The sequence below is a fragment of the Balaenoptera borealis genome (assembly GCF_965194805.1).
Source record: "Balaenoptera borealis genome assembly, chromosome: 4".
Lineage (NCBI taxonomy): Eukaryota > Metazoa > Chordata > Mammalia > Artiodactyla > Balaenopteridae > Balaenoptera > Balaenoptera borealis.
Genome location: NC_138861.1, coordinates 37,993,424 through 38,005,517, shown reverse-complemented (window position 1 = coordinate 38,005,517; position 12,094 = coordinate 37,993,424). Strand labels below are relative to the sequence as shown.

At 40.2% G+C, this 12,094-nt stretch overlaps 1 protein-coding gene and 1 long non-coding RNA gene across 3 annotated transcripts in view; one reads left to right on the top strand and one right to left on the bottom strand.

The window, feature by feature from the left end:
- Window positions 1-12,094, bottom strand: part of EDNRA (endothelin receptor type A) — a 62,507-nt gene that overhangs the window by 2,710 nt on the left and 47,703 nt on the right. For both annotated transcript variants that reach the window (XM_082389019.1, XM_082389020.1), the window contains exons 4-7: window positions 11,709-11,907; window positions 7,340-7,492; window positions 2,683-2,816; window positions 2,147-2,255 (exon numbers count right to left, since the gene is read on the bottom strand). In XM_082389019.1, the coding sequence (XP_082245145.1) occupies window positions 2,147-2,255; window positions 2,683-2,816; window positions 7,340-7,492; window positions 11,709-11,907 (595 nt within the window). The remainder of the gene's footprint in view (window positions 1-2,146; window positions 2,256-2,682; window positions 2,817-7,339; window positions 7,493-11,708; window positions 11,908-12,094) is intronic.
- Window positions 1-12,094, top strand: part of LOC309627246 — an 89,153-nt gene that overhangs the window by 64,487 nt on the left and 12,572 nt on the right. The gene's annotated exons all lie outside the window — the stretch shown is intronic.

The window sequence follows — 12,094 nt, the reverse complement described above, 5'->3', positions numbered from 1 at the left end:
TAGAGCCCGCGAGCCACAACTACTGAAGCCCGTGCACCTAGAGCCCGTGCTCCACAACGAGAGAGGTCACTGCAACGAGAAGCCCGCGCACCGCAAAGAAGAGCAGCTCCTGCTCACCGCAACTAGAGAAAGCCCGCGCTCAGCAATGAAGACCCAACGCAGCCAAAAATAATTAAAAAAAAAAAAAAAAAAAAGATGAGGCCACCAACCTATTCCCTGCAGAACCTGGAGGCCTACCAACAAGGGGTGAATGTCTGTAGGCATTTGAGGACAGAGTGTGAGCCTTACTAGTAATGTAGGGTAGAGAGTTTGTAACTTCTAGGGAGAAGTTAAGCAGTTTATTCTAGTGCAAAGCAACAGATCCCTTGTTTCTTGTTTTAATTTATTCACCAAGTCAAAGAGGAAGGGAAGGCAGTGTTGGTGGAGGGAGAGTGTTCAATGATTTGGGGTGGGCATGGGTGGAAAGGGCTGGGAGGGTCCTGGCATTTCATTTTTTTTTTTAAGTGTTTTTAAAAATTATTATTATTTAAAAAAAATATCTATTTATTTGGTTGTGCTGGGTCTTAGTTGCGGCACACAGGATCTTTCAGTTGCGGCATATGGGAACTAGCTCCCTGACCAGGGGTCGAACCCAGGCCCCCTGCATTGGGAGTGTGGAGCCTTAGCCACTGGACCACCAGGGAAGTCTCAGGCCTGGCATTTCTTCAGTGTGTACCACCTACTTGGCTCTCTGCATTGGCCACCTCATCTGATGCTCTTAACAACTTTTGGGGGTAGGTGCTATTTTCCTCATTTTATGAATGAGAACAGGGAGGCTTAGAGAGGATAATAAGAGGCAGAACTGAACTTAGAACCCAGGACTCTCTCTATTGGGCTCTTTCCCCTGGGTATGCTGCCTTTTTATGAAGATCAGTCAAAACTGTGTTTAATGTCTGAGAGTTTGCACCTTGATTTTTTCCCTTCCCGTCTAGTTAATATGTAAACTAATTAGCAACTGATATTAACTCCAGATTACATCATGTATTTGTTAATGACCTGCATTTTAGTCAATCTTTCTTAGGGCAGAATCTTTCTTAGGGCATTTCATGACTTGTAAACATGACCCAGTAGACTTCAAAAGTGTGGCAACAAGAACTTCCACACCAGGTTTCATCGATTTCTATGATTTTTTTTTTTAATATTTGTCTGTTTCCTTCTAGATTATAAGTTCCACAAGGGCAGTGGCTTGTGTTTTTTCCTGTCTTCTATCCCTAATAATAAGAAACTCATACTGAGCACTCTCTGTTGTCTCAAGCGCTTAACATATATCAACCCACTGCATTCCACCTTATGAGACAGATACAGTGAGCATCTGACTTTACAGATGAGCAAACCGAGGAAGCAGGAGGGGTACCACTTGGAACTGATAAGACAGTTAGCTAGTGCAGAGCTGTTATCTAAATCAAGATTGTTGGCTTCCAGATCGTGCACCCTTGAACTCTATGCTACTCTTTCTAATACGTACCATAAACTGAAGTTAAACATCCTGGCCAAAGATAACAGAATCCAGTTAGCATTAACTCTATGCTAAAATCATTCTAGGAACTGGAAAAATGACACCTCAATAAGAAGTGCTTGGAGCTTCAGGAGGACATGGGTTGGCTTAGCTACAAGGAGCTTTGAAGAATGGAAGGAAACTGATTTCCAATTAAATTACATTAGTTCAGATTTCCAGAGCCATAAACATTTACTTTCCTTGAAAAGGCTATTATTAAGTGTACTATTAAATAGCATTTAGCAAGAGATTTCTTAACAATGAGTTTACGTTTTGTTGAGATCATGTAAGGCATGAATAAGTTTTATCTATTCTGTTGGCCTAGAGCTCAAGTTGGAGTATTTCTTTTTAAAGCAGGATACTAAATTGGCATGTTATTAAGTTAGTTCTTTTTGCTTTAACCTCTGAATATGTTGTTGTCTGGATAGATATTGCTTTTCTGTTATGCTGACAATTTGACCCTCTTTCTGGGTAACAAAATGTGATTTTTCACTTCTCTACTGAAAAGTACAGCTAATGAGAGTGATATTTACAACTGGAATGAACCATGCCTGTTGGTTACTTAATATACTCATTTGGTTGTTCTTAAAAAATGCTTGCAAAACGTCTTACCTGGAAACAATTTTTAAATTTCTTGCTCACAAAATATAGAGCTATTGGGTTTATACATGAATTCATGGTTGCCAAGTTAATACCAATGTAATCCATGAGCAGCAAGAAACTAGAGCAAAAGAAAATAGAGGAGATAAATTAGAACATGTTTTCAAATCTGCTAACTAGCATTTATCTCTAGAATAAGCATTTTTCTTGCCCAGAAGCCATTTCTTATAGGTGGCAGTCAGAATTTTTTGTTTAAAGTCTTTGTTTAAATGGTAATTTCAGTTCTGCAGAACATTTACACATATACCCAGCACTTGGTTAACCCAAACTATTATGCACAGCCCCAAGAGGGGAGCAGCAGAATTACTGATATGGCTTGCACAAATTTTTGAGATCAGTTATGGGCTATGTCAGCTAAAGAAAAACAATCAACTTTGCAGTGTTAATTTTCAGGGCTATTGAGAATGTAGAGTAGGTGGTTTTGTAAAAGTCTGATAAATATGAAATCAGAGAAACTCCAATTTCCTCCTGAGTACAGAGGATCATACCTAAGTAATTCACATCGGTTCGTGTCCATTTCATCATACACGGTTTTCTTCAAAATACGGCTTAAATGAAGAGGGAACCAGCACAGAGCGAAAATTACGACCAAACAGAAAACTGTTTTTGCCACTTCTCGACGCTAAAGGAAAGTGAGAAAAAAAAAAAAAAAGACAATAAGTTTAGTGTTTTCCTACTAGAGGAAAGAGCTGCACAAAAGGAAGTAGTAAATTTGGGAAGAGAAGCTCGAAGAAATGCCAGAGCAGCCTGCCCCTCACCATGCCTCCACCTCTTCAAGATTTGGAGTCCAGGGAATTCCCTGGAGATCCAGTGTTTAGGACTCCGTGCTTCCACTGCAGGGGGCACGGGTTCCATCCCTCGTCGGGGAACTAAGATCCTTCATGCAGCACAGTGTGGCCAGAAAAAAAAAAAAAAGAAGAAAACATTTGGAGTCCAATTTCTAAGCAAGGAGTTGCTAGTGATTCTTTTGGGGCAGCTGCCAGGAAGGATGTTGGTCTCAGGCTGGTCATCAGGGCCAAGACAGAGGTTTGATGGTGGGCAGAGGTGAAGGACTGGCTGGGCTTGAGCCAACACTGTGGCTGGGTCTGTGTGTGTGTGTATGTTGAATATGTGGGGTGAGGGTTAGTTAAAAGTCTCAACAGCAGTTAATTCGCCAGCATTAATGACAGCATGGCAGTCAAGGTGACTGACCCTAGCGTGATAAAGAATGGACAAATCTGGGGAATTCCCTGGTGGTCCAGCGGTTAGGATTGTGTGCTTTCACTGCCGAGGGCTGGGTTCAATCCCTGGTTGGGGAACAAAGATCCCGCAAGCCATGCAGCGTGGGGGAAAGAAAAAAAGGACGAGTCTAAAAAGATATTTGGAAAACAAAACAGGAGTAGGAAACAGAAAAGAAAAAGGAAGAACAACGTGTTTTCTCCATTTCTTGATCTTGGAGAAACCTGGCATTGGGATTTTTTTTGCTTTTAAACTTCTTTCATTAATGACACGGACATGTAGTTTCCAAGGATATATTGTTTGCAAATAGAGGGATGAGGGCAAAGGATTATCAGCAATGACGATTAGAAAAACTGGGACATGTTGACCCTGGCTTGACTCCAATGGCAGGTTTACATGCTTTGGGGTCTGCATAGGATCAGCAAAACCATGGGCTAAGAATTATCTGCAACCAGTCATTTGTGTGCATTGTACTTGAGTATTACAGGGCATGCGTTTGGAAGCCCAACTGGGAACGTAAAATGCAACTTGTCTGTAACTGGAATCACTTAATGTCAAAATAAAACTGATTGAAAACAGGGTTTGGAAGGGTAATGCTGGTTCAACCCGAAGCATATAGCGTTAAGTATGGGAAGCCTACAGTAAACCCACATGATTAATAGAGCCATTTATAAAAATTTCAGGGCAGTTGTCACAAATTGTGGCTGTAGTCCCAAGAACTGGGAGTTCTTTAATCTTTCAGAGTTAGCTGGCTAGTTAGCTGGGCTATGGCTTCAGAGAATGTATAAACTGAACGATGATTGAGAGAAATAAAGGATTCCTTTATTTATTAATCTACAGGAATGGGGGATCATTTTAAAGGGCCAATTTTGTGTACACAGAAAGACAGTGTGCCCAGAAAAATAGAAAAGGAGGGTACTGGGGAGAGGCTATATCCCCTGTGCACATCCTCAAAGAGGATAACTTTTTAAAAGGTAATATTAATACGTTGCCATGGGCTTCCCTGGTGGCGCAGTGGTTAAGAATCTGCCTGCCAATGCAGGGCACATGGGTTCAAGCCCTGGTCTGGGAAGATCCCACATGCCGCGGAGCAACTAAGCCCGTGAGCCACAACTACTGAGCCTGACGCGTCTGGAGCCTGTGCTCCGCAACGGGAGAGGCCGCGACGGTGAGAGGCCCGCGCACCGCGATGAAGAGTGGCCCCCGCTCGCCGCAACTGGAGAAAGCCCTCACACAGAAACGAAGACCCAACACAGCCGAAAATAAATATAAATCAATAAATAAATTTATAAAAAAAAAAAACTTAAAAAAAATACGTTGCCATGACAGTCTGATATTTGGTTAATCAATATCCATTCTTCTGTTTTCCTTATTACTATCAGTCAGATCCTTGATTTTGTCATGGCAGCACGAGAGCCTGGCCTCCTCATCTGCATAGTTCTTACCAATTACATTAAGTAGAAATCGTTGTGTGGAGTTTCTGGAAAAGCTACTTAAAAGTGGGGGATAGGACTTCCCTGGTGGTCCAGTGGTTAAGACTCTGATCTTCCAGTGCATGGGGCACGGGTTCAATCCCTGGTCGGGGAACTAAGATCCCACATGCCGCGGGGCGTGGCCAAAAAAAAAGTGGGGTATACTCCTTTGGCGCACACACACTAATATGATCTGTGTTCTTCCCTTTCTTGCTGCCTGGATAGAAGATATAATGGTAGAGCTATAGCGGCTGTCTTCCAATAAAAACGGAAAGGTCAGTACACCAGCAGAACCCTGGCTTCTGAGTCCCTTGACCACTGAGCCAATGACATCTGAACTTCTTGCCATGGGAGAAAGATAAACCCCGACTTGGTCTACTCCCTGTTAATTTGGGTTTTCTGCTACCAGCATCCAAACACAATCCCTAACTGATAAAAGGTATTGTTGGTATAATGAAGAGAAATTCGAGAAAACCACACAAGAAGCAAGACCAAAAGCCATATTGGATATTGGACAGGTTGGCAGGGTCTTTCACTCTGAGTTAGCTCCCCTGCCATCCCACTTGAAGGCCTTCCAGCCGGGCTTGCTCTCCTGCTGTTAGAACCTGCTCTAGCTTTGAGTGAGACACGAGGGAATGTCTATTGCATGGGGACCAAGTCTTGGGTTCTAATCTCCATTTGGTTGAGTCAATCTCTTAAACACCTGTATAATAAGGGTAATGCCTGTCCAGCTTATCTCACAGGGTGTTTGGAGGAATCAAATACCAAAAGGACATGGAAATGCTCTTTAAAAACTTTAAAAAACGCTGTGAAAATGTGAAGCAGCAGCATCTTATTACTGCTCCCAAACCCGCTTCAATTATTTTCAGAGCAGTTGCCACTCATACCTTAAATAGGCTCAATCGTGGTGCTAGTGCAAAGTCAACATTTTAAAACACTGTTTTTCACAAATCTATTCTAATTAGTTATCTTCATTGCAGAAATGAGCCATAATAATTGCTTAATATGTTTCACATCTGGAGTACTTGAAACATTCATGCCTGGATGATGTCATACATACTAAAGTGTCTCAAGATAATTTTCCTGTTAAATTATAATAGAAGATAATAGCTACCATTTGTATAACATGTTAGATTTTATAAAGTATGTGTTTGCACATTAATTCCTTTGATTCTCATAATAACACTGATTCATACATTATTATGTCCAATTTACAGATAGGGAGCTGATGCTCAAAAAAAATCAGTCCTCTAGTTGAAAAGAGTTGCCGATGAAGAATGATGCTTGTTGTATGGTCATCATACAGGGCAGATTTCCAGGCTCCGTCAACAACTCACATTAACTTTTGGTGTGGTTCGTCGTCCTTACATACTTGTCTGTTGAAACTGAAAACTTACCCACAGTCCTAGTTTTACTCTTTGAATTAATATATATCAACATTTTCTGACTAAACTATGAGTTGGGTTCTATTAGACACCGCACATGCATTAGGTCATCCCTTTGATGTATTATTATATACATTTCATTAAAAATTTTTAAGACTCAAAATTAAGTTGGTATTTATACAGAAAAGTGCAGGTATTATTATATACATTTTCTGAAGAACTAGAAGTTCAGAGAGATTAAGCAATTTGCCCATGTCATAGAGCTAGCAAATATAAGCGTCACAGTTTTATCTGTTCTGTTTCCTGCCTGGGAAGGACCAATAGCATCCTAATGACACTTTCAGATTTCTTCTAGAACTTTGGGCCCTCCAAAATGTGGCTTCTTATGTACCCAATCCCGTTTCCTATCATGAGTCTTACCTTAGATGTTGCTCTAATGAGGTCCATCTTTTTTTCCAGTTCCCCAAATGCATGGTGCCCATGCTGTGTTCTACTAGACCCCTGTCCACCCACCTGAAATGCCCTCTGTCCTCTTTTTCTTCCCCATGGAACCCATTTATCCTCCATGAACAGTTCAATCCCCCTCATACAATTTCTCCCTGACTTTATCTCATATCCTCCTTGGCTTTCTATAGCAAAGGCTACTTTTTACCACAACTTGTGATTCTATTTTCCAATTTTTTCATGTTTGTGTTTTATTTCCACAACAAGACTGCAAAGCCTGCTAGTGGAGAAAGTCATATACTTCATTTTTGGTCCTGGCACAGTTCCAACCCCAGTTCAACGAACTGCTAATCACAAACACGCATGTTTGATACACTCTTGGCAAAATAAATGAATAGTTTCTCTCTGTTTGGGCCCTGCCCGCAGGGCCACCTGTTTCACAGGTCGGATCCCTACTTCACAGAAGAAATGCCTAATACTCTAAAGAAAACAAGACATACAGACAAACAAGACAGTATTTTTTTTTAGGAAATCAGGCTAAATCTGCAAAATACAGTATTCATAGGCCTTTTGTTGTCAAGGACAAAACAGTCTTGGCCACATCTTCATGATCTTATTAGATTTACCTGTTTCAGGTGTTCACTGAGGGCGATTCTCAGGCTGCCGTTCCTTCTGTTTAGCATCTCACAAGTCATGAGGGTGTAGAAGATCGCGGTGCACACCAGGGGCATGCAGAAGTAGAACCCAAACAGCCACCAGTCCTTAACATCTTGGTAGAACTGGAAAGAGAAGAGAAGGGAGAGAGGAAGAGGAGCATTATAATGAAAATTAGCTGTACAGCGCCTCTGGTGGCTTCAACATTTTCATGCTTGCAGATATGTTTGTATATTCATGCTCTCTGGTTGTGGTAATGGGCTTGGAGGTGGCAGTCAAAACAACTAAATTGGAAACTCCAGACATTATCTTGGCGTTATAATAGCACACAAAGAAATTGCATTAAAAATTATCCTGACAAACAGCGCTATTCACCATAGCCAAGACATGGAAGCAACCTAAATGTCCATTGACAGATGAATATACAATGGAACATTGCTCAGCCATAAAAAGAATGAAATAAAGCCATTTGCAGCAACAAGGATGGACCTAGAGATTATCATACTAAGTAAAATAAGTCAGAAAGAGAAAGACAAATATCATATGATCTCACATGTGGAATCTAAAATATGATACAAATGAACTTATCTATGAAACAGAAACAGATTCACAGACATAGAGAACAGACTTGTGGTTATTGGCGGGGGTGGGGAGGGAGGGATGGATTAAGAGTTTGGGATTAGCAGACACAAACTATTATATATAGAATGGATAAACAATAAGGTCCTACTGTATAGCACAGAGAACAATATTCAATATCCTGTGATAAAACATAATGGAAAAGAATATGAAAAAGAATGTATATATATGGATAACTGAATCACTTTGCTGTTCAGCAGAAATTAACACAACATTGTAAATCGACTATACTTCAATAAAATAAATTTACAAAATTATCCCAACAAAGATATTTTGAATAAACTGAAGTTGGTTTTAATGACACAGTGCCAGAGCCCTAATCAATAAAAAGGGTTCCCTTCCAAAGCTCATAAAACATGATTTTGAGACATACAGACTCTTATCTTTGTTGGTGATTCTCAACATTTTGCTAGTGCCTGGTTTGCTTCTGACTATTTTGGTTAGAGTGTACTTAATGTGCCTATCTACTTTGGAAACAGTGAGGGTTATGAATGGCTTATCTGTGGAGTTTTGGTTACTGGGAATTAACCCTTTTTCTGGTATGTCTGCTATGTGACCTCGCAGCCAGCCAGTTTGAGCCATCAATAACTGTGCCCTTTCTCGCTCTCTTTTAATACTTACCACCTGGAAACTATTGAGGCAGTGTAGCTTATCTGAAGGCATACTGAGCATTATCTCCCTGAGGACAGGATTTGTAAATACCAGGATTACTCAGTTTTATGTGTTCTTGAAAGAGAAAATATAATACCCAGTAAAAATGGAAATTAGACAATTACATCTAAATTCTTCGTCCCACTAAATTAATCACCAGCTTGGGAAGAAATGCTGTTCCTTTTCTTATGCTGTTTCTCCAGATTGTTTATTTACTAAGGATAATGCAGCCTCCTGTAATATCTCAGTTCCCACAGTAAAAAATAATCACACTGCTCTGTGAAAAACTGGAGAGTTTCTGAATATAGAAAGAAGCCCAGTGGGCTGCATTTATAACATGTCTATTAAAATATTCTTTAAATTGTTCCTGAGGAAAAAAAGTTCTGGGCAGGGGTTCTTAAATATTTTTATGCCATAGATCGCCTTCTGGTGTAGACTGTAATTCTTTCTGAGAATAATACTTTTATGTGCATGAAATAAAATATGTAAGATTACAATGGAAACCAATTACATCAAAACACAGATATCAAAATATGAAAAAGAAAATTCTGATGTAGTAATATATGTGTTTATTAACAAATTAAATCACAGATCTAATGGTGGTTCTATCAGAATGTAGAAGCAATGATGAATGTAAACGATATTTCGAGATTATACAACTGTTATGTGGTATGAAATGTCTGTTATTTCTATTAGTGAAAAAACCATGGTACCGCTAAATACTACTGTGGTTTGTTGCCTACTTTCATATTAGAAGGAAATGATAAATTTCAATTAGAAGTTAATGAAAATAAACATGTAATTTCCTTTCCATTCAAGTTTACAAACCTCTGAATTCTAGCCTCAGGTTAACTGCAGACTCCCAAAGGAGTTGGTTTATTCAAATCTGTTTATACAAATATTTTCCTATTCACATCACACTGTAGAAAGATTTTAGTAGTGAACTTAAAAAATCAGAAGGACTCTCTCTTCATTTAAGTGCAACACAAACACTCCTTGGAGGACCCCCTTCCTTTGTACCCCCTTCTTCTGGGTGCATTGCTGGCTGGGTGTGACTGCCTGAAGCAGCTGCGGAGGGCTTGGAAGCTGACCCTACCTGGAGGGGACTGGATGGAGGTCCCTGCCCCTTCCATGGTAGAGGCCTGTCGAGAATGGGGTCACGCATTTCTTTTGAACTGATGTCACCAGCAAGGGTATGGAGGGACCTCCCTCCAGTCTAGGTTAGAGCAAAGTTGAGGAGGAAAGAGTGGAAAAAGAGGGGGAATCACATTAGAACAAGAGAACAGGAGGGGAAAGAGAATCCTAAAACTTTAGACTTGGAATGAAATCTTCAAAATCATCAGTTCAAACTCATACCCTATACTGCAACCCTCCGGGTGCCCGCCGGCCACAACACCCCCGCCAGCCTGAAGGGCAGCTACTCTTAGCTTCATGTCTAGAAAGGAGATGCGTCCTTGTGAAGAAACCCATTTCATTTTGTCCAGCTGGAATGGTCAGTAAGTTCTTTTTTTTTTTTTTTTTTGGCCACACTGTGCGGCTTGCGGGATCTTAGTTCCTTGACCAGGGATTGAACCCATGACTTCCATGAGTCCTAATCACTGGACCACCAGGAAATTCCCAGTGAGTTCCTTCTTATGTTGAGCCTCTTCTCTCTAATGTTTTAGTCAGGGTTTTCTAGATTGCTCATTCACACTGCCCAAATTCTGATAGCCTCCTACTACTTTGCTTTTCACTGTGGAGGCTGACTTCATAAAAAAGTCAGTAGATCAGCAGAAGACTTTAATTTTAAGGTTGCTAGTTTGGCTGTGTTCATGAGCACTTTTAATTTTGAAACAAGAATTTCCAAGCAGGATAACTGGTCAACTGTAAAACCACTAATTTTGTGAATTTCCATGGAAGGAAAACATACCTTAAGATGTCTGTAAATGATTAAATGTGGAATCTGAACTGCATGAAACTTACATCAAAGTACTAAATTATGCTGATTTAAGAGAAATAATTATTCTGGTTTTCCTCCTCGTTCTACATGTGACTAGTTTTGCAGAGGAAATATGCGTTTTAAATGTGTTTCCTAATACTCTCAGTTATGTAATTAAGCTTTTCAGAAACATTAATGCGGTCAGGTGTATTAAGCAACAATTGAATTTGTTACACTAAAATGCTTTTTAAAAAAGTTCTGCAAATTTGTATTATTTGGGGCTTCCCTGGTGGCGCAGTGGTTAAGAATCCGCCTACCAGTGCAGGGAACACGGGTTCGAGACCTGGTGCAGGAAGATCCCACATGCCGTGGAGCAACTAAGCCTATGAGCCACAACTACTGAAGCCCACGTGCCACAGCTACTGAAGCCCACGCGCCTAGAGCCCGTGTTCCGCAGCAAGAGAAGCCACTGCAGTGAGAAGCCCGCGCACCACAACGCAGAGTAGCCCTTGCTCTCTGCACCTAGAGAAAGCCCATGCGCGGCAACGAAGACCCAATGCAGCCAAAAATAAATAAATAAATATTTTTAAAAAAGAGAAAAGAATCCAAATAAAATAAAATAAAAAATTTAAAAAATTTATATTATTTGTATATTAGACAGAATCTGTACTAACATAAGCACACATGAGAATGACTTCCTACTTTGAATTAGTAAATCTGTCTTTAAAAACTGTGTGAGCAATGCGCATTTCCCCAAGTAACATCAAATAAGCATCAGCATGTCTGTCAGATGGAAATTGTGCTGTATTCCTTATTATCAAAACAAATAGCACTACATGCATACACATCAATCTCTCTTTCTTAGTAAATCTGTTTCAGAATTCTGAGTTGTTTGGTGCAGAGCAATAGTTGTGTCTACAGTTGTGCTATAATACAAGAGTCAAAACAAAATAGTTGTTTTATTGAAGAAGCTAAGCCCTGGTTTAACATCTGCTTTTCATGCAATTAAAGAATATTTGACTGAACTAACAGAGTAAACCACACTCGGCAGTGTAGAGATATCAACAAATCTTGGTGATGGTAAATGAAGACCTTCTCCCCTCCCCAATTAATTTCCTTTAAACTTTTCATACCTCCATGAATTTTGACGTGGCATTGAGCATACAGGTTTTGTGCTGTTCACCCTTGTATTCAAAGGGCACCATGACGAAGCCGATTGCTTCGGGGATGGCCAGGATAAAAGAAAGGATCCAGATGGAGACAATCTCAATGGCTGTGACCAAGGGAATCCCAATTCCCTGAACACGACTCCAGGAGGCAACTGCTCTGTACCTAAAAAAAAGGGGGGGGTGATGGCACCAAGTGGTTAGGAAATTTTAAGTTTATTTCAATTAAATGAAAATTATAAATGCTGGAAAGATCCTTCCTTTGGCCAGTGACCAACCATTAGCTTTTTAGGAATTTTCTGTGAGTCCTGGTGTGAAAAACAAGTGGGGCTATTAAAAGTTCTACCCATTTG